This window comes from Nelumbo nucifera, chromosome 3 (genome assembly GCF_055504915.1).
Source record: "Nelumbo nucifera cultivar China Antique chromosome 3, China Antique-T2T, whole genome shotgun sequence".
NCBI lineage: Eukaryota > Viridiplantae > Streptophyta > Magnoliopsida > Proteales > Nelumbonaceae > Nelumbo > Nelumbo nucifera.
The window spans coordinates 29,397,083-29,421,190 of NC_142651.1; the positions used below are offsets into that span (position 1 = coordinate 29,397,083).

The window sequence follows — 24,108 nt, forward strand, 5'->3', positions numbered from 1 at the left end:
CAGTTAGAGCACATTTTGATGCTGACTAGGCAGGGTCTGCAAGGGACAAAAGGACTACAGCTAGATATTGCACATTTATTGGTGGAAATTTGTTCACCTAGAAGAGTAGAAACAAACAGTCGTGGCTAAATCTAGTGCTGAAGCAAAGTATAGAGCAATGGCTCATTGTGTGGCTGAATTGTTGTGGATTGAATTCTGTTAAAGGAATTGGAAATTCATGTTGATAGTCCCTCAAAGCTTTACTGTGACAATCAAGTTACTATAACATAGCAAATAATCCTGTTCAGTATGATAGGACCAAACACATTGACATTGATAGAAACTTTTTTGAGAGAGAAAGGTTAACTGATTGTATTGAAATCAAAAAAAGAAAATGAGATGATGTACAAGATAGACACTTTGTTCAGGAAAGAATCATCTCAGCAGATTTATGCATCCCCAACTTGCCTTTTGGAAAGTAGCTAGCCAATGTCTTCACCAAAAGATCACCTAAGACAAGATTCCCTCAGTTGCTGGGCAAGCTGAGCATGATAGATATCCATGCTCAACTTGAGAGGAATTGTCGTATTGAATCTAAATGGACCTGGGCCATTATATGTTTTAAATCTTTTATGTTCTACCCGCCTATGAGGTGCATTATTGTACTTCTATTTTTTTTTGAGAAAAAAGTTAACTTTATTCAGAAAGTTAACATTATTGTACTTCTATAGTTCTATAACATTCTAAACTCTCATTTAAATATCAATTAGGTCTAGACAGAAGCTATGCTGCCACCCATATTCCTGAAACCTCTCTTCAGTCTTCTCATCTCTTCTTCTACCTGAGTTGCTTCAATTGATTTGTGGCTTTAAGGTGGGTTCAAATGGCCATTCAGTGTTTTAAAAGCACAAGGGCCAATTTGCGCCTAAGGCGCAAGGTGAGGCGCGAGCCTTTTTGAAGCAAGGCGCAAAATTACAAAAAAAAATGTCAAAAAATTCAAAAAATGCCAAAATTTTTAGAAAATGCAAAAAATCAAAAATATTAAACATGATGTTAATAAAAAATATAAAGTTAAATTTTAAAATAAATGTTTGCTTAAAAAACCTATTATCTAAAATTAAAATACATAAACATAACATGTAAAGTGTATTCAAATGAAAATTTAAAAATAAAAGCAAACATATAAAGCATTTTCAAGCATGTAAAACCCACAATCTCTTTTTTCCTCAATTGCATTGCTTCAAGTAGCTAATGTGATGTAAAACGTATTGCATTCTTGATTCTATGAGTCGCCTTTGTACCATGTCCCTCGAGGCAAGCCCAAACAAGTCCATGTTAGGGTCTTAAATTCTCATTTCTCACATAAAAAATAATATTTTATAACTTTAATTGCCTTTTAAGAAGATATTTTATTGGAATGAATAAATGAACAAAATTAGCAAATAGGGGGTTCTCAGAGCTTCAGTGAGTGAGCGAACAAGGTGCACCTTTTGAAAGGGGTGCGTCTAGGACCTGGGTGAGGCACATACCCTAAAATGCGCCTCGCCTGTGCGCCTAGGCACGCCTTTTAAATCATTGTGGCCATTGAAATCTCATCTTCAATATGCAGACAGCACTCTCATTTTCCTTGATGTGGTTGAACAGGTTCTGAATTTGAGGGCTATTTTGAATAGTTTTGAGCTGTTAACAGAATTAATGGTCAACATAAAGAAAAGTGTAACAATAGGAGTGGGAGTTGGAGGATGATTTGCTGAAAGATTATGTTGTCTCTCTTTATTGCAGAGTTGGGGAATTCCCTTTCACCTATTTGGGGCTGCCAATTGGGAGTTTGGGACTAAGGCATCAGCAACATCTACTTGGGTGGGTGGTTTTTAATTGATTGTTATTACTGTCTAGTTGGATGGTGGGGCATGTCTTTGTTCTTGTGTTTTTGTTTGTTGGTTCGGTTCTGTTCTTCTTTGGTGGGGAAGGTGGCATTGGCATTTAACCGCTTGTTTGGTTGGGTGAGTAATGTGACTTATGATGTTGAGGGGGTGGATTTCAAGTTTGTGTTTTTCTTTCTCTTGGGTGACCACTGGTCACCTTCCTTGTATGTATTTCTTTTATTTTAATAAATTCTATTTTATTAACAAAAAAATGGAGAGAATTGATAAAAGGTTGGCAGGCTGGAAGGGAAGATACTTGTCCTTTGTGAGAAGAATTACATTAATTAAAAATGTTTTGTCTAATCTGCCCATATATTATTTATCCTCTTAAAATTTCCAGCTTCAATGGCAGATAGGATGGAGAAACTCCAAAGAGATTTTTCCTTTAGGATGGAGAGGGGAGTGGAAAGAAATTTAGATATGGAGTGGTTAGATTTGAGTGGGACCTTAGGGAGGTGTCATCTTCATATGGAGCATATCTACGGAGGGGCATTATGTCATTTCATCAATGTTTCAAGAGTTTAACAAGGTTTTATGTTGGGTGATGGTTCTAGAATCAGAACTGGGAAGATGATTTCTGTGGAGTGAGGAAGCTATTTGATCTTTGTCCCAAGTCTATATAGGCTGAGTACACATAATATTGAGATCAATCAATACAATAAGCTGAGAGGAAAGCAGTTAGTATGGTGTCTGAAGCTTAGGAGACCTTTACTCAATAGGGAAATGGAAGATGTCTCATATTGTTGAGTAAACTAGAGGAGGTGAAGGTCTCTACCACAGAGAGAAATGAATTGTGGTGGAAGGAATGTAAGAATAGGAGGTTCTTAGTCAAATCTTATTAAGATGGAATTGCAAGGAATCAGATGGAAACTTCATCCATTAAAGGAATATGGGGCAATGCTAATCCCCCAAAGGTAGATGCATTCACATGGTTAGTCGCCAAGGACAACATATTGATAGAAGATCATTTAAGTAGTAAAGGATTGAGCACAGCAACTGGATGTTAAATGTGTCTTTAAGAAGAAGAGAATCCGGAACATCTATTCATGCCGTGTAAAGTGATTGACTTCATATGGCATTTCTATTATCTCTTTTGAAAATGCAGTACATCCGACCCAATGATCGATTTTTCCCAAGTTGCCAAGGATACAAGGAAACCAAAATCAGTTGGAGTTGTATCCCTTTTGCAATATGTTGGGGAATATGGAAGGAGAGAAGTGGGAGATTGTGTCAAAACATACATAGGAGGATTGCTGATCCAAAACAAACAAACAAACAAACCTAGGAGGATTGAAAGAATCATGACTGATATAGGAAAAGTGGTTATGGCTGGTTTGACCATATTTTTCTCAAACAAGCAGAACAGGGTTTGGATATAGGTTTTGCGAAACTATTGAAAATCCAATTATTGTACCTTTGAGTATTTATAACTAAGTTGTAACAAGGTGTTACCTGACTGCTTAATTCAGTTGTACTCATTTTTGTTCCCGTGAACAAAATTTTGTTTTGCTATCAAAAAAATAAGGCAAACATTTAGAGGGGTTCAAATCTGTACATACAAACAGATCATGATTCTGGACTTCTGCAACTCCTGTGGTGGCAGGGATTGTGCAAACATGAGTAGAGGCATTAAGCCTCCTCTAAACTAATTTCTAATTTTGGAAATTTGAACAGAAAAAGAATAAATACCTAATCAAATGTAATTTCTCTCTCTCCGATCACCCCCTCCCTTCACTGCCCACTCTGGCTGCAGACAGCTATGGCAACAGCATAGACAAAATAAGATGGAGATAAGCATGAATTGCAAACTAATATAAACCTAATGACTAAAATGTTTTACTATGCAGTCATGTCTGTCAATTTCAGCAGGACATAACCAAACATGCAGTGAAGAGTTATTCCCCATCATAGCAGTTCATCATGAGCACACACTTCACTTAATGCAATGGATCCAATTTTGGTTTTTTTTATTTTGGTTTAATTACTATTGGGGGGGACAAAGCCAGCTACTTCACAAAGGAACCCAGCATCATGATTCAAGCATCTAAAGCTCAGGTGATGAATCTGGTAATAGTATCAAGTCATTATAGGAAACAATAAATGAACACAATGGCAGGATGTTCAGGGAGCTGGAGATGAAGAATCATGTGGATAATGTAGATAGATGCTTATTATTTGCTTCCTGAGTCAGATGGTGCCATGGAAATGAAACAATTTCTTGGATTTGGAGCTTTATCCCGTTGGGTTTTTAGATCTGGATTGAGGTTGTGTGTGATGTTGGAGTGGGTCTTGCTATGTCCTTTCTGTAGGTGGTTTTTATTAGCCATTGAGTTATTTGTGTTGGCTGTTTTAATTTTGGTTGTCTTTCTTTTGGGTGATTTCTTATAACATTTCTTCGTATCTTCTTTTTTATTTAATAAATTTTATTTTGTTATGAAAAACAAAAATTTGCCCATCACTCCAACCATTAACTTCTATTTTTCATGTTTTCTTTCTTCTGCATTCTCTTCTACAATTTTTTCTTTTTTTTTTTGGCTAAATCTCCTCTAAAAATGTTACTCATGATTGTTGTAGTACCATCTCCCATGACCTCTTCAAGGGAGAACTTTTTTTCTTTGATGATCTGTCCATCTTTGTCACTTTTTCTTAACATTTTCAAGAGACATTCTCTAATAAAGCTTGAATTAATGAAGAGTTTGGTGTAACCTTTTTTCAGTCTATTAAGGTTTCCCCATAACTTTTTCTCAGGGATTATGAAATTAAAAGAATTAATTAACCAAGCCCTCTACTTCTGTTCACAGGCTAACACATGAGCATTGGCATATGTCCAGATTAGATTGCATGTAGAGAGCATTGTGTATAACAAGCTGTCCAGAGCAGATCCAGCCCCAGTCGGAGTTCCTCTTTTTTATATAAAGGCGCATTATTAGTGGATCCCCAAACCTCAAAATAGAATGAGAAACTATAAGCACGTAAAGCAGTAATAAAAATAATGACAACAACAAAAATAGTTGGACCAAGAAATGGTGGAATACCTTAGCTCAGTTTTGGAATGTGCTAAATCAGTCTGGATTGATACATGAGGAATAGTAATTAACTGGCTCTCATCTATGCTATAAATTGCGTGCCCACATACACTGCCAATTTGCCGACGCTTTGTGACAAGAATCAGATAATACGATTCCAAGAATTTAATGCAACCTAAAATAGAGGAGAAAAGGAAAAAAAATAATATGTTCAGATGGCAATAACAAAAATTATATTTTCACAAGAGCGTGAGGCGTTAGGAAAAAATAAAGTATCACCTGCAATCCCAAAGACCTTGGCAACAAATGTGAGGCCTCCAGTGGCACGGTTGCCTTCGCTGATGCGTTGGAGCAAGCTTTTAACTTCCTGCTGTGAGTAGACAACCGGATCCTCACTGATATTGAGTTCTGAAGGCTCACATCTGTCTATCTTCAAAACCCGGAAGAATCGTTTGTTCCGGTCGCTCCCAATGAGATAAAACCTCTGCTCAAACCAAAAACCACATCACCAGAATTTCCAAAAAAAACATAAGCACGCAGTAGAAATAAGCAAAAAAATGATGAAATTCAAAAATCATTACTTGACGGGTTTCGTAGAGTTTAAATTTCTCGAGAGAACATGAGTGCGGATCAATATCCTGGTCGTTCGCCGAATTATGCATGAACGGAGTTAGGGTTCCCGAATTGAGCTTCGAACTCTCGGATTTCGCCATGAAAGTGATCGAATATGAGCTCGAAACACTAAAACATCGCTAATTGATATCTCTCGCGCATTTTTTCACTTTTTCCGGTCATCGAAGAAAAACAGAGCAGGGTTTACATGGAGTCGACGACTCGTATCTAAAAACGGTCAGAACTGAAAAAAGGCGTTGGAAATTTCTAACTTTTCATTGATGTTTTAAAAACGACTCGGAATTCGGAAACGGAACTGTTTTTTTTCCTCCGGATCACGGATCAACGGTTCAACGTCCGGATCAAACGGTTCAACCAATAATTTTTGCAAAACGCTGTCGTCATCTCATAAATATAGAACAAGGGTTCGACAGTCGGAATCGGCGGTTGCGGAATCAAGCATCATAGTTTCAACAGTCTGAGTCCACGGAGCAGTTCAGTAATTCATTTATACCTCACGCTCACCCAATACGAAATTTCACAAGATAACCAATTTCAACGAATGGAAACATTATCGAATAGATTCCGCTTGAGCTTCGGGAAAAAGAAAAAAAATGGCATTTGATTGAGATCCTACCGTGAGCAGCCATGGCGGGAGTTTTTTTTTTTTTTTTGGTAAAAAGAGAAAACTTTATTTGCACCTACAGAAAGGATCAAGAACGATATAGATTTTCAAAACAGAGATGTTCAAATGGGCCGAACCACAATGAGAAATGGCTGGTCACCATAAAGTAATTTTCAGGCAAAATAGCCGCACAGTGCTGAAAATTCAGAGTGGAGAAATGCCCTGCAAGGCTACTGATATCTGACCAGATGTTCTTGAGGGGAGAGAACTCCGGATTTTGCTTGTTTAAAATATAATGGATTGCCGACAGTGAGTCTGACCAGATGTTCTTGACGAAACTCCAGCACTTAAGAGTTTCGTGGCAGCCAAGTCTTATTGCTCTGGCTTCTGCATCTAGATTTGACTGGCATCTTACTCTTTCCCCTTTAGCACTCAACACTAACCAGTGTTACTTCTAACAACACAAACTAAACCAGCCCAACCCGAGGTATTATCAAAACTTGCATTACAATTTATCTTAATCCAATTTGAAGGAGGGGCTTCCAGCCACAGTCTGTAACGTGGTTCACTTGTGGATCTGTAGGTTGAGAGGCTGCAACCTGGGGACAGAGCTCACCCCACATGGCTAAACTTTTCTGAACCACTACCACTAGGCTTCTATATATTCCTTTGAAACAGTAATCATTTCTTGCCAACATATAATTGATTGGAGGGCTGCCCAGTCTGCAAAATCTCCTTCTAGGTAGCTTCTACTGTCAAACCAAGTAGTTATCCACTCCGAAATGTGGTTACTATTAATCTGATCAGATCTTAATGCTAGCAGGGAGTGGATCCACACAGCTCGCGCATAGGGGCAGTAGAGAAGGAGGTGTTGGGCATCCTCGGTTTCTCCACACCTCTGACATTCCGGGCTTATGTTCAATTTCATTTGAAACAGAGCGGAGTTGACTCCAATTGCTTGCCAGCAGACTCTCCAGATGAAGTTTCTAATTTTGAGCGGGATCCGAAGCTTCCAAATCTTCTTCCATGGGGCCTGTGGAGCAAGCCTAGGATTTGAACCTTCCAATAGATATCGATAAGCTACTTTGTAGCCAGCTTTTACAGTGCATTTCCCATCACCTGAGAAATGCCAAATTAGAGAGTCCTCTTCATCAATTGAGCCCAGTGGAATAGACATAATGCCTTTAACATCTTCTTGGTTGAATAGTCTTGTGAGAACTATTAGGTTCCAGCGACGAGGATTTTGAAGCATGAGATCTTGAACCTTAGTGTACTGGCAGTCCGGGGGCCGTGGGGAGTGTATTTTAAACTCGATTGAGTGAGGGAGCCAAGGCAAGGATCCTCCCAAATATTCACATCCGCACCTGTACCGATTCTCTAAATAAGGCCTTTCTTGAGAAAAAGACAACCCATATATTAGACTTTGCCATAACCAAGAGGAATTAGTTTGGTTACCCACTTCAATCAAAGGCCTATTTAGATGGTATAAGGCTGCAAGCAGCCGTCTCCATAGTGCGTTTTTACTATGGATTAATCTACAGGCAAGCTTGCCCAAAAGTGCCCAGTTGAAAGCTCTCAGGTCTCCGAAACCCATCCCACCAACTGCCTTTACAAGACAAAGCTTTGGCCAACTAATCCAGTGGATCCTTCGCTCATCTCTTCTTTGGTAGTGATGAGGACTTCACGACCTAAACCAACACGTTTAGGTTTTCCTTTTATATTGTTTTTATTTTTAATTATTTTGACAAAGATATAAAATAATGGATAATTTCTATCTAATGGAGCAAAAATGTTTGGATGAAAGGTGCATTACCTGTTACACAGCTATTACGTGCTCACTCATTCTACTTATCTAACCTGCCTACTACATCCGGGCCCCTTTCTTTTATAGATTCAAAGACCTTTCTTGAGACCTGGTGTTTATTCAATGATGCAAGGTTATTGATGAGGGTGGATTTGGCCCTCCAATGACATTATGACACGTGGCATCTCGGAACAACTAGGTGACATCCGGAACCACTTAGGCAACAACTTGTCTTAGCTAAGATGATGGTGTCCCAGCTGGCAACCTGGCACAGGCGCCGACTTGGCGACTTGGCACAGGCGCCGACTTGGCGACCTGGCACAGGCGTCGACCTGACGACCTACGAGACGGGCTCGCCAACAAATTTGGCATGCATATCCCAACACTCCCACGATCCTTGGAAGTAGACCTATTCATGGGCTGGGTGGCTCGACGGGCCGGCCCGACCCCCGGACGGGCTTGAACAGGTATATAGGCCCGCGGGCTTAACCTCAGGCCAAAAAGCCCGACCCGCAATAAATTCGAGCTAGGCTCAGGATTTGCCAAAATAGCCCGGCCCGGCCTATAACTAAACCTAAAAACCCTAGTTGAATACCCCTCTTTTTTTCACCTCCTTCCCTTCTTTTTCCAATCGAATTCTTCTTCTCCACATCCTCTTTCCCTTCTTTATATTATTTTTTTAATATAAATAAATTTTGGATTTATATATTTTTTTAATGTAAATAAATTCCGATTTATATTGATTATTGAATAGGGAAATTTTCTAATTTTTTTTATTAGGTCGGGCCGGGCTCGGGCTCGGGCCTAACATATTTCTATTAATGGAGAGTAAAAGCCCAACCCGAGCCCGGCCCGGCCCGACCCACGAACAGGTCAACGTGCATGGCGGTTGCCTCCGGGAATCTCGGACCACTTAGGCGACCTCTTGGAAATCTCGGATATGGTGCGTGAAGCCCACACCAAACAATGCCTATATAAAGGCACCAACCCCAATGACATGGAGGGGGCAAGTAAGCATATTCTAGCTCTCATACTTTTGTGATTTTTAGTTCGCAGTCTACTATGAGAGTACTGACTTAATCATCGGAGCGACCTCGTCGGTTAGCCACCCCAGATCCTCTGACATTGATTCCTTGCAGGTCTCTAAAGAATTACGAAGCTCAACAATCAATCCAGCTCGGTGGTCTGGTTAGCTCGGCACCTAACCTGCCCAGCTCGACCCAATTAGTTCGGCACCTAACCTGCCCAGCTCGGCCCAGTCAGTTCGGCACCTAACCTACCCAGCTCAGCCCAGTCAGTTCGGCACCTAACCTGCCCAGCTCGGCACCTAATCTGCCCCTAGCTCGGCCTGGTCAACTCGGCATCCAGGTCCTCATCCAGCAAAAGTTCTCCACTTCGGCCTCTGAATCATCGGTCACTTGGAAGCAGACCAAATGGCGAGATACTTAGCCAAAAATTGATTCATCAGTTATGATCTATACCCTCCCTCTTTAATGCATCTCTCTCTCTCGTGTTCATGTTATTAAATAAATTTATAAAATAATGTTTAGGAAACTGATTAACTATGCCCCTATTGTTCTAGTGTTGTCTTAAAGTACCTTACAATTGACTAAATCTTTCTTACCATCAATGTCCATTTACGGAAGAATTAAAAATACTATTTTGCCCATCACTCTCTCTCCCTCTCATCACTTCGTCTTTCTCACGAAGAAATGGAAGTATGGAACCATTGGCTTCAAATCTGTTTTCTGGACATGCATATAGTCAAGACTCGTGAGGAATTAGTGATACTTACCCTTCTCTGTTGACTAGAGAAATTCCCAATGAGAACCCAAACATCGGCGTCCACTACGAGCTTACACTCGGCCTCTCCTACTCTCATCCCAACTCCCAACCCATCACAACCTCACACAAACTATGAGATGCACTTTCCATGTCATTTTCAAGACAACCAATGAGATGCACTTTCCAAATAACCTAAATAATCTCTTCTCCAAAAATTTCTACTAAATTACCTCCCCCACTATCCCCTACTTTCTCTAGAATTATCTCTAATTCCTATTTATCTACAAAGTTATATCTAATTTAGTAGAGATTTATCTCCTAAATTATCTGTAATTTCTATTTATCCTCTCCCCTACTTTTTATCTATATCTATCTAAAGAAAGTTTAGATTAAAAAAATAAAAAATTATTTAAATATTCTAACAAAATTATACAATAACTTTAAAATATTAATTAAAAACATAATAAAAATAATTTTATATTTTTACAAAATATATCACTAAATTATGTGTTAACAATTTAAATTATGTTTTTCTAGACTATCAATTTAAATGTTTTTTAAATATTTAATAATATGTAATAGCTTTAAATAAATAAAATTCAAATAACAAAAGATTTTAAATATTTTATAGATTATTTAAATATTTAAATAACTAAATATTTATCATAAGTAGATTTTAAATATTTAAAATAACAAATTTATTTAATAAATTTAAAAGAAATTCTTCAAAGTTGAAAAATTTTTATAACATAATATTGAAATTAATAATAATTTAATATATTACAAAATTAATAATGAAATTATGTAATAATATTATAAATTATGATTATGGATAACTAAATTCAATAAATAATTAATATTTTAAAGTTTAAATAATTTACATATTATTTATGTATTTAAATAAATAAATATTTTAAATAACAAAATATTTAACATAACTAGATTTTAAATAGTTAAAATAAAGAAATTATGTAATAATTTAAAAAAAATATCCTGAAAATTAGAAAAATAATTATAACATAATATTGAAATTAATAATAATTTAATATTTTTACATAACATTATAAATAACTAATTTCAATTATATTAAGTAATAATTCGAGAAAATAACTTTCAAAAGTAATATTTATTTATAATAATTTGAAGCTTTTAATCTATATTTATTATATAATTATATATACTAAAATTAATATTTATTGCATTTCAGTAATTATTTATTATTTTTTGTGATAAATGTATTTTCAATGATTATGTATAAATGTATTTTGTTTTGCTATTTAACAGAAAAATTTTAATAATTATTGGAGATTAAACTACTATTATTGAAAATTTTAAATTTAATTTATTATACTTATTGTATTTATTATATTTTTGGTATAACCTATTGATTAATTTTTATGATATATTAAATTATTATTTGAGATCATACTATTTATTGACTAAGTTAATATATTTTTAGTACTTATTGTTTTTTTTGTATATATTTTTTAATTATCAATATATTTTCAATAATTGTGTATTTTTGCTATAAATTTTCAATAATTATTGGAGATTAAACTATTATTAATTATTTATCAGAGATGAGACTATTAATTTAGCTAAAATTATGAGTGTTCATGACTTTGTTCAGTTCGGTTTGGGTCAACTAAATTGACTTGGTTAGGTTGGGGAGTTGGTCAGCTAGAACCAATTGACCTTTTGTGAAATCCAACCCACTCAAGTTGTATCGGTTTGGGTCAATCTTTGCTTTGGTCAGTTGGTTCAAAAGATTTAAACCTAAAAATTAAATTTAATTTTAAAAATTATAGTGCAATTATTAAAAAGTAAATTTAAAAATCAGATTTATGATATAAAACATTTTAGACAAAGAAATATGGGAAATTTCCCACTTTTCCATATTAAAAATTATATTTAAAATATAAAATATTACTATATATCCATGGTTAGGTTGTTCGATTTTGATCAGTTTACAAATGGTCAAAGTGAAACTGATCCAAATTGGTCGAATTGAGAAATTTTTTAACCAAAGCCGACCTAAAATACTAGAAAATCGAGCAAATCAAGTCGAGCTGATCGGATTGGTTGGTTTCATCAGTTTGATGAATAAACCTAACTGAAATTCATTATTGTTATTTTGTATTATAAAAAAATATTAAAAGTAGTATATAAAATATGAATAAATTAATTATTTAAAAAGTTGAAAATATAAAATAATTGTATACTCTTATGTGTTTCTATTAGGGTCATCTACTATAACACACCTTTAGGGATTACAATTTTCCCCATCCTTGACGGGGACCCGACTTCCTTGACCCGATGGGGCCGAGAGTGGGGATTGTTTTGGTAGAGAGGAACGGGGACGGAGATTAATAGGAATCCCCGGTCAAGGCCTGACCCCGATTATATATATAATGTTATTTATATTAAATATACTAATTATATTATTTATATTATATATATATATATATATATATCAAAACATATTTAAAATATTATTTATAATTTAAAATTTTTATTTAAAAAAAATACTATTATCTGAAAACATTTTGGGGATTCGGGTCCCCACGGGGAACCCATCCCCGTCAGGGATCAGGGATGGGGGTTAATTTCAAAATCGAGGTCGGGGACGAGGAATATGATTCCTTATAGTTTTCATTAAAATATCCAATATATTTTACAACTTATTTATTTAATCAACCTTTCATTAAGGAGTGTTTGTTTTGCCATTAGACCCATGATTTTTTCTTCCAAAAATACCCTTACCACTTTTTTTTTGTATATAAAACAAAATTGACCAAATATAGCCAATAGAGCGGTTGCCCGTGTCTTATTAAGAGCAAAAATGGTATTTTTATTTTTTTTTATTTTGATTAAATTTATTTAAATGAGCATTAGCGTCAACACTATCATTTTTCATTGTCATGTAATGGAAGATTGATTAAATCCATTGCAAGTTATAAGTGGTGTTTTAGTAAAATGCTAACTATATGGTATATTTTAGTAAATCCATAAAACTATAAGAGGTATTTTAGTAAACGACCCTTTCTATTATTTAACTTTCGCTTAATAAATCCTTTGCATCGCACGGGTCCCCGCTAATTCATTCTTAAATCTTTTTTTTTTGTCTATTTGGGGTTGATTTTCCTATTTTTTCCTTTTGGGGAACGTTTTTTCACAACTCTACCCACTGGCTAAGGAACAAAGAAGACGAAGAATAAGAAGATGGGGTAAGACAAAAATTTAATGATATAAGGCATATTTGTGTCAAGTAGACCACTCACATGTGTAATTAAGTAGGTTTTGAAACCATATGATATATTTAAGTTGGAATTCTAGAACTATGATGTTGGACTTATAGTTTATTAGAATATTTCTTTTAATATACAAGATTAACCTTGTGATTTTTTATCCAAATGGTCAAAACATTCCAATCACCGCCCATTGGCAATCTAGTTTGGGTTAACATCAAACATGGTAGTAAGTAAAATCCATTGACATTGACAAAGACCCGTCAACCTACCTGACCCAACAATGAGCCACACGCTACAAATTACCTTATATTTTTACCATTTTCAGGTTGAAACTTTTGAAGGTTTTTTTTTTTCTTATTTGCATATTAAATGACCAAGTTCGACCATTTGGTCAATTCAATTATGTTTTTAAATTTATAACAAAAATATAAAGCACAAGATAAATAATAATAATTTTTTCGACCAATTTTCCCTTGCTCAAAATCCACCCATAACTAGGGGCAAGCATGGATATTATGAGCTAAGGTTTCTGGACTAATAGTTTTCTGATGTTTTTGGTATGTATATGGGATTTGATCCCTTGTTTATAGTTGCATTGGAATCTTATGGGATTATTTATTCATTATTTTGTTTTTATTTAAGTGCTTTTACAAAGGTTGCAACAAAGTCGTGATTGTGGGAATGAGGGGGATTGTGTGGGAACGCAGTAATATGTCACATGCTTTTTCCAATCTCACGTGCATCTTAAATATGCTTGGTTACCTATTGTTGTTAGTGACTCCATTTCACACTCAAGGCTTAGTTTGGAAATAATACAGATACAAATATATATAATTAAATACATACAAAATACAAGGTTTTGCATTATACATATATGTATTTGTATTATTCCAAATTAAGCCTAAGGCTGTGTTTGGTTGCAGTGCAATTTTATTTACACTAGTATAAAAGTATGGGAGTACAAATAAAAATAATGCAAATTCTTGTTTAAATTTGTTTAAAGTTTTACTTTATTTTGCTTTGTATCTTAATTTGCTTCATTTGTACTACAGTTAAACAAAATAAGCTAAAATTTGACACAAAAATCTATCAGAACTTACACTCAAATTATTTGCATTGCCATGGTTTTGCATCAGTGCAAACTTATTTGCATTGCAACCAAACATAGCTTAAGATATAAAGAAATTGAGGGTCCATTTGGTTCACAGTCATAATTGGAATTGTCCATTCCCATAGTCTGTTTGGTTCAGACAAAGAATGGTAATGGGATTTAAAATTAGCAGCAATGGAATTTCATTCCCAAGGGAGGTGGAGGGAATGAGAATGGAATTGCAATTCTATCCAACCAAACAGTTGGAATCGGAATAGCCAATTCCAATTCCAAACCCCTATTCCCACGATCCAAATGGGGCCAAGATGCTTGCTTCACATGTCTATTCATGCCTAATGATAGTGTTCTACATATTTGTACTCTTACACAAGCATGCTTGGTCATTGGTAAATATTTCAGTTCTCACTAAAATATCAAGATGTTATATTATGGTCACCGAAATAGGTAGAGAAATTGGGTGAGTAATTGAAATAGGGAATAACAACATCAGGGTAGGGTCATCAATCAAGGTTCATGGAGACCTTTTTTCATGAGCCAAGTTCAAATGACAACTTAAATATTTCCCGTGTGTGGCAATGGTATCTTGTGAGAAAGTATTGTTGGTAAAAAAAATCTAGACTCATGATGTATAGCTTCAAAATCCAACACTTTATATAATTGATTTTTTGAGTGATTTGTCGATTTCTCAAAAAACGGCCAATCAATGACTTTTGAATCCTTTATGTGGCTCTAACATATAGTACCAAACATCACTATAGTTGGTAAATACTTTAACTCGTTGTAGTGGAATTTGTGATTAAGCCCCTGTTTGAGAACACTTATAAGAAGTACTTCTTTCAAGAGCTAGGACCACACATTAAGTGATTTTGTGTGTTTGGTAAAAAAGTGAGGAACAAGTACTTTTTTTAAATAAGTATTTCTTTAAAAAAGTGACTTCAAGTTGTTTTTTTTTAGCACTTATTGAAGAAGTACTTCTCCAAAAAAATGGGACGAACTAGTCCCTAATATTTTATTGTAATACCTAAAATACCTCCGCACTCATTCTCTCATTTTTTCTCTCCCTCTCTCTCCTTGTCTCTATCTCTCCGCTAACACGAGAACTCGATAAACCACTGTGTACCTTCTCTGTGACATGGTGGCCCCCTTCTTTGAAGAAGTTGTTTGTCGACGCCTTCTTTACATCTCCCTACGAGAAGGCGATCCATACCCGAAAGTTGATCACATCTTTTATGAACCAAGAGATGATGTACCAGCTCGTGGAGAGGTTCGACAGGATGTGCAGAGAGTGCTTCAGAGATGATTGGATAGGGAAAAAGGAGGTGAAGGCCTTCTCGTTGATCAAGAAGTACGCCTTCGCCATCGCCTGCGATGTGGCGAGCATGGGCGACCCCAGTCGACAATCCCACCTTCTGGAAGAGTTCAACGTGTTGCTCAGAGGCGTGTTTCAGCTTCCCATATATTTTTTTCGGTCACAAGGCACTACAAGGCGGTGAAGTCCATGGCCAATTTACGTCGAGGGTTGATCAAGGTGATTGAAAGCAAGCAGAGGAGTGAGACGATGAGTGAGTCATCATCGAAGGATCTGATCTCGCATTTGATGAAGGGGAGAGACGAGAACGGGAAGATATTGAACGATGAGGAGATTGCAGACAGTGTTATACTAATGTCAGGCACGACACCAGTAGTTCTACCGTGATGATGCTGATCAAATACTTGGCTGAGATGCCCTACTGCTACCGGTGAGTCCTCGCAAATATGTTCTTTTGTAATTTGTCTCTTAGTAGAGCATTGGATTTCTTGGGTATCTGTATTGGGTCTAACATTGAATTGTTGTTTAGCAGAGCAAAGGGAAATAGAGTTGCAGAGGAGACCTGGAGAACCACTGAACAAGGATGACATCCAGAAGATGACATATTCTTTGAACGTGGTGAATGAAGTACGCAAACTTACACCTCCAATTCAAGGAGATTTTAGGAAGACCATAGTAGACTTCACGTATGATGGATTTTCAATCCCCAAAGATTGGAAGGTAAGCTCTAATAATAGATGGATGAGAGAATCACAAACAATTGATCTATGAATCGTTTGTAAATTGTAATCACTTGGATTCTTCAGGTTTGCTGGAGTGCAACTTCAACACATAGGGAAGCAGAATATTTTCCAAATCCAAAGAAGTTCAATCCACTGAGGTTTGAGAGAGACATCTTAGTTCCCTATACGTTTATTCCCTATGGAGGAGGCCCCAAAATGTGCCCTAGTAGAGAGTTTGCTCGAGTTGAGATTCTGGTTTTCTTATACAATCTAGTACGAGAGTCTAGATGGGAGCTTATTATTATTATTATTATTATTATTATTATTATTATTATTATTATTATTATTATTGTTGTTGTTGTTGTTGTTGTTGTTGTTGTTTTTATTATTATTATTATTATTAATTGGGTGCACATGACAATTCATGTGTGGGTCCATGTGGGCTCTTAGTTGTCATGAATTGGGGTCTACGTGGACTCTCAATTAAAATGTATAGCATAATGTGAAAGCATTGTATATATGTATGATTGAAGTGAGGGCTAAAGTTGTCATTTGTGTCAATATAAGCACTTATGGGGAAAGTAGCTTACCAAACATCCTCACCCCTATAAGTACTTAAAAACATAATAAGTGGTTTGGAAAATAAGTTATCAAACAACCTTAATTGATTCTTAAAATAAGTACTTCTAATTTAACAACCACTTAATCATCAAACAAGGCCTAAATCCCGTTGTCAATAGGGTTATGGAAGAGAGAGAGCTAAAGGGGTGTTTGGGATGCTTTTAGAGAATTATTTTTATTTTTATTTTACAAAATTCATTTTATCATTCCAATAATTAATGAAAGTTTATAGTAATCCCATTTACGGTATTACAATATCTTCCACTTGTTTCAAAATCACCTTTAAGCTTGTATTTAATGTAAAGTGGTGGTGAAGCTCTTGTCTAATTTGGTTTCTAGAAGTTGGTAGAGTAATGAAGTTGGAACTAAAAAGTAAAGTCGTCAAATCTAATAATCAAGGGCATTGAGATTGTTTATAAACAAAAAAAAATTAAGTGAGGAATAATTGGATCTTTCTTGAGATAGAATAATAATGGTGAGGAGTGCGCTAATGCTCTTAAAGACGACTAAGTATATGTTTGGTTTTGTGGGTTTATTGATGGGTCATTTATTGCTTTAAACGTTTATTTGTACAACTTTGCTTTAAGCATTCATTGCTTTTGTTATTTGGTTGGGCAATGGTCTAAAAGTTTTTTACTTTCCACCTTAGATTAACACCCCATATAAGTGTACCATGTAAGCATTTCATTTCAATAAATGTTTGGGTGTTGGGGGAAACAAGAATTTGGTGTTTCCCCAAATGCTTGGTGCACGAAAATCCATTTTTATGATTTTTAGTGTTTATTTGATAAACGGTGAAACCAAACAATGGTTTTATTCATAATAAACACCAACGTCAATGAGACACTTAGACCTGTTAATGGGCCAGCTCAACCCAGCCCAGTCTAAGTCAGGTTTGGACAGGATTTCAGGCCCGTGGGCTCGGGCTTGGGCTTTCTAAAAAAAAGCCTGACTTGAGCCCGAGCCCGACTTAATATTGTATTATATCTAATAAAATATATATTTTATATAATAAAAAACATATATATATATATAATATTTTTTTCTTTATTGTTCTTCTCATTTTTCAAGTAATAATGAGATCATTAGTTTTTTTTTTAGGTTTTGAGGTCTTTTAATATAAATAAATTAGTTTTTAATTGAATTAAAAAGTAAAAAAAAATATTTTTCCAAATTTCTAACCAGGCTCAAGCTCAGACCCGGACTTCAGGCTTTATATGAGTGCTGGATTCAGGCTCAAGACCTAGGCCTGATGGTCAGGCCAGGCTCGGGCTTGAGCTTGAGCATGTTCTATTAATGTAAAGGCAAAGCTTGGCCAGACCCAACCTGTGAACAGGTCTAGTGGCGCTGATACGACAACATTTTTTTCAATAAACACCCACAAACCAAACACCCTCTAAGTCCAATGGATATTTTGGACTAAGGAGTTATATTGTGTTATTAATATATATACATATAAAAATAATAAATATATATAATTTAAATTTTTTATATATAATAATAATAATCTTTATATGTATAAAACATTTAATTCACATTTGAGCTCAAGCCGAACTGAGCTCGAACTTCTGGACTTTTGACTCAAGCCGAATTCAGACTCAAGTTTCTAGTTTGAATCGAGTTTGAACTCGAGCTCAAGCCTGATAGTCTATTAGAGAGTCGAGTTCGAATGACCAGATATTCGGCTCAACTCGGCTTGAATCCACCCCTACCTAAAGGTGCAAACATTGGACTTGTGTCTGGCCTAGCCCGAGGAAAAGTCCAAGTTTATCATCCTAAGCTTAATACAACACGACTTGTGTTGGGTTTAGGTCGAGTCAGGCTTAGTCGAGATTGGACAAGTTTGAAAGAATTTATGTATATATTTTCATGTAGTCATCTTTTATTGGGTTTCATGGCCTAATTTAAGTTTAAAATTAATTGAAAATATCTACAATTTTCATTTACAAATGCACACATACATATTATATTATATTATATATATATATATATAATATATGTATATATGTATTTGTTTGAGTGAGCTTGACTTGGGTTGGGTTGGGCTTGGGTTTGGGTTAAACTACCCAAGGCCTCAACCTAAGTCTAGATCAAGCGTGATATTTCTGGCTCATGCCTACCCACAACCCCAAAACTCAGGCCCAAACCATGTAAAAGCTCAGGATGGGTCAGAGTGGGCTCGAATTGGGCCCACTCAAGTTGCACTCCTACACCTGAATAAACTTGACCCTAATATAGGGTCAGGTCAAGTCAAGTTAATATGAATTATGACTCATTGAAATCTCTACTTTGAGCCGACTAATATGATTGTTTTACACATCCATTCCATGTTTAATGGTTGTGTTTAGCATGTCCATGCTCTTACAATATAACAACTATTTTTTCTTGATTTTTGGCATAAAACTCATACTTGGAATAATTTGATCGTCTAGTTTTTGGTTTAACAGTTGGCCTTGTTTACCCTATGTTCTTAACATGGACAGGGTAAAGTACGGACATAAAACTTCCAAGATCCTTACATTCAGACGACGAGGACCCACCATACAATGGACCACAAAATTAAGACTATTAATTAAATAACAACTTGAAACCAATGTTTAAAAATTTGACTCAAAAACATAACTTATTTTGCCTTTATTTTTTCAGGTCAGTGGTTCAATTGTATGGGTCAAATGGTTTGACCTGAAACTATCTTAAATTAATTAACGAAAATGTAAAATATTAAAAATATGTTAAAAAATTAGATAAAATATGAAATAAATGCAAAAAATAAGCAAAATTTTGAAAAAATAAAATAAATTGTAACGGATTAGATGTCAAACTTAAAAGTTGCAATTAAAAACTCTTCAAAAATTATTCTCGTTTCAAGTTTCAACTAATCAACCACATGAAGGACAAATCAACAAATGGTCATAAAAGTTGTATTTATTTGAAAGAAAAAGTAGGGGCAACATTAAAAATAGCATGAATGATAGAGCATTCAAAAAAAAATGTTAATATTCAAGTTTAAAAGCACTGAGCAAATATACAAGTGGATGAGAAATATGAGTATGGGTGTTCCATTGTATAAAAACTGTTTGGTTCGGTTTCATATTTTCCTAAATTGTGATTTGCGGCTTTGGTTTGGTTTCATGGAGTTTATACACTGAACCAAATCATAAGCCGAAATTATATATAATATAATTACATAAATAAATGATATAATGTAATATATCTAAACCAAGTGTATAAAATTATAAATATATACTAAACCTTTTATTCTATAATAAAATAATGGCCCAAAGTTCCCCAAACCATACCAGAAAGTGCACCAAACCATAATAAAACAGTTTGGGTTGGTTTTCATGCCAAAATGGTTTGGTTTGGTTTGGAAATTTATTAATCCATAATTTATTGGTTTGGTCTGAGATTTTCTCTAAACCACATTGAACTAGACCCTAAACACCCTTAAATATGAGAAAAAAAAAGTAGAAAATACTTATAAGGTTGTCATTGCAACAACTTGCCACTGTAGGAGTTCACATCTTTGCCCCACAAGGCGGTGCCCCACAATGTCCCACATCACATCCCCGCCGTGTATTGGGAACATCTCCCGATGATAGTACCAAAATCGATGATGTCATAATTGGGAGATATTCCCAATACATGGTGGGGGTGTGATGTGGAACGTTGTGGGGTGCCCCTTTGTGGGGGCATATCTGAACTCCCACTGGTAGTTGGTTTTGTTCATTGTTGTCGTTATTGTTGCATTAATTCACTATTTGTTGTCAAGATGGCGCCCTAGTAGTCACAAGTTCTTGTTTTTTCATTGACATTTAAAGTTGCTACAACCAAGGGGTTGAGCCTCTAAAGAGAGTAGAGTTGGAGAATAGGGTAGAAGAGTTTCAGCCATGCAAAGAGTGTACAAGAAAGAAAGAGTTAAACTATAGAAAAAAATGAAGGGGCACTCTTTTTTGGGATTTTGAGAGAGGGGGAAAGTTGGTCAATGGGATTTTGGTCCCCATTGACAAAAAATCCCATGCCCATTTTTCAGATTAATGTGGGAACCAAGGAAAGTTTATTTTCCTAGGTGGGTAAATAACTTTCCCACGTCGCTAACACTTTAATGGGACAAAAATGCCCATTTTAATAATGGATTTTTATGACTAAAATGGTCATTACATTATTTACCAGATAAATAAAAGAATATGGGTAAATGAATTTACCTGGGTAAGTGTTTCCCATAAAAACTTACCCAGGTAATTGCATTTACCCAGATAAATAACTTTCAAAACGAAGAGGACCTAAGAGAAAAAAGAAAGTCCATAACATTATCGGATGGGATGTTTCCTTTTTAATTTATATTTTGTTGTTTTAAATTAATTTTTAAACTATCATGCAAATTGCAAACCAAGTCTAATGGTTCAAAGGTTTAATTGTACGGATTGGTGACCATACCAATTCAAAGTTTTATATATATATATAAGAAAATAAAGGGTTGGTTTAGTTCCGTGTAATAGGTGCTTGAAATTGCCCATTCCGATTTCAATCGTTTATTTGGTTGGAATGTGATTTTCCCATATAGGGGAACGACCATTCGAGGCTCCCCCCTATGGAATGGGATTCCCATTACACTCTTTAAAGAAGTAAAACTCATGACAAAATCCCCCGAAATCCTAATATTATTAAATTATTAATAATACTGATAATACATTAATAATAAACAAAGAAATCAATTGTTAAGTAATGATAACAACAAATGTATAAATAAAAATATTAATACAATATAATTAAAGCAATAATAAAATAACAATATATTAAGAAATTAACAATAAATACTAAGATATTAATTATCAAATACTATAAATTAATAATAACAAAGTACTAACGAAACAATAATTATATATTCATAAAATATTAGTAAAATAATAATTAAACTAACACAAAATTGTAAAATTTCAATTGATTTTTTATTCAAACTCCAAATGAAGGAAACAACAACAGTAATCAGAATTTGTTTCTGATTATTGACTAAAGCAAACAAGCATCAAGGATAAGTGATTCCAATTTTGATTATCGAGGATCCTGATTCCGATATTGTCCACAAACCAAACAGACCCTAAAAAACTATAGCGGGCTTTATATAAAATCAAAAGCATGGTCAAAATTTTGTTCAAATTATTTGATCGCTTAGGTCAATAAACTATTAGACAAAAGTCTAAAAATAATGAAAGAATGAGATGGTTTTCAATTGATCGTGGTGATGTTTGGTAGTGTGGCTATTCATTGAAGATATATTTTGTATATGATTTTTCTTAAAAAATGAAAAAAGTAATTGATAAATGTTTGTTGTTGTTGTTTGACATATATGCGCCATTAGATGCCATTAGGTGCAACATAAGCTAAACGTTAAGGCCTTGTTTGGTGTGTCTTTTAGCACGGGGTATCGGCTTTGTAGAAATCTGACAGCCCGCGTTTTGGTCTTTTCGTCGAAAACCGCAACCCAAAAAGACTCCGGCTTAACCAAACAGTTTTCAAGCTATTCAAATCTTGATGCAAAAGTTTACATTGTCTTTTGATTGTCAAATCTTCCAAAATATATTTAAATAAAAGACTTGCTAAAGGACCCCTAAATAAATGTTTGTGTGTTGGGAGAAACATTAAAATGAAGCTCTCCCTAACGGTTGACTCTCATACAAACCGAGGCAAACGTTTATCTAGGAGTGTTCACGAGTCGGGTTGGGTTGGTTTATTGGGGTTTTCCCAACTGACCCGACCTGGTCGGGTTACCTGAGGTGGAAACCGACCTGGTCGGTTTGAGTCGGGTTGGATCGATTTTGGTTTTGCTCATGTACAAAAAGGACAAAGAAGCCTATAACTATAAGGAAATTTATTTGACCATCATTTCAGCCACCTGAATTCAATTTAGAGTCCAAGATAAATCTTCATGTAAATCTGAATTAGTTGTTGTTTAAGAATCCAAGATAAATCTGAATTTAATTAAGGTAAAGAATAAAATCAATTAATTATAATAAGTAGGAAGACTAGTTTGGTTTCGTTCGGGTCGGTTTCGATTTTCTTGTGTGAAAATCAAAACCGATCTGATATATCAATTTATAAATTTGCCCAACCCGAAATCGACCAGTGCTAATGAAAACCCGACCAACTCGGGTTGATTGGTTTGGTCGGGTTGGGTGTTCTTATGAACAGCCCTACGTTTATCTCATAAATTTTTAACCAAGGTAATGTTTGATACTATGGTCATTTATTGAAAAAGCATATTTGTACGTGATTTACCATAAAAGGCAATAAAAGTATTTGATAAACATTTTTTTCCTTGTTGTTTAACAACTATGCAATTGGACACCATATAAGCTAAACACATTAAATAAATGCATAGGTGTTAGGTGAAACATTAAAATAAGCTTCCCCAATGAAATAAGATTAAGTCATCACATGATCATGCCTCATAGTCCCTTGCAACTAGATCTATTCATTGGCCAGGTTTGGCTAGACTTTGCCTCTTTATCAATAAAAAATGTTTAGGCCCAAGCCTGAAACCTATTATGCTCATAAAATGTCCTATGTTTGATGTAACTTAATAAATTGGTATTATATTAATTTGGTAATAATTTTAAAAAAATTAATACATTAATTCATATTTTTTCGGAGTAGTAAATTAATATTTGATAATAATGTAATAAATAAATACATATTATATATTTATTATATGTAAATAATTTATATTTCTATTATATGTAATAGTACCGGGCCGATTCAGGCTTGGGCCGGGTTTATTTGAGAAAGCCCAAACCCATAACCCTAAAATCTTGTCCAAACCCAAAAATATAGGCGCTGAACTGGCCTATCGAATTATCCAACCCATGAACAGGTCTATTTGCAACTTTGCACCAAGAATCTCTACGTGAAAAAAGCATACAAGCACGAAAATATTGTAAAAGACTATTAGGATAGTGTAATACGGTCGTATGAGGACTGAATTTGATCTCTTCCCCAACAGTTGGCTTTACATAAATAAATCAAGACAAATGTTTATTTGATAAATATTTTATCAAATAGTATTTTTGAATAAGCACCAAAGGGATGAACTGGCGCGGTTTAGGGCAATAGAACCAACCAACCAAACAGCATGCATGTTAATCTTTGGGAGCATGGTATGGCCGTAGGTTCCCCATCTCTCCCATTGGGCAGAGCTATTCCATGGGTTCGAGAATCCAATTTATGACACGCGGTAAGTTATAAGCCCTAGATCCTAAATACGATTTCATGCAGTTTCCCTTCCATACACTCCCCCTGCGGCCCCACCCTAAAAAAAAAAAAGAAATAAAATTAGAAGAA

General features: G+C 35.0%; 1 protein-coding gene and 1 pseudogene across 1 annotated transcript in view; one reads left to right on the top strand and one right to left on the bottom strand.

The window, feature by feature from the left end:
* Window positions 1-5,801, bottom strand: part of ATSAC1 (Phosphoinositide phosphatase family protein) — a 34,394-nt gene extending 28,593 nt beyond the window's left edge. Inside the window, exons 1-3 of the mRNA XM_010275925.3 lie at window positions 5,512-5,801; window positions 5,210-5,414; window positions 4,940-5,105 (exon numbers count right to left, since the gene is read on the bottom strand). Of these exons, the coding sequence (XP_010274227.1) occupies window positions 4,940-5,105; window positions 5,210-5,414; window positions 5,512-5,643 (503 nt within the window). The 5' untranslated portion in view covers window positions 5,644-5,801. The remainder of the gene's footprint in view (window positions 1-4,939; window positions 5,106-5,209; window positions 5,415-5,511) is intronic.
* An 8,645-nt stretch (window positions 5,802-14,446) lies between these two features.
* On the top strand, window positions 14,447-17,097 carry LOC148801080 (beta-amyrin 28-monooxygenase-like; annotated as a pseudogene).
* Window positions 17,098-24,108: the final 7,011 nt, after the last annotated feature.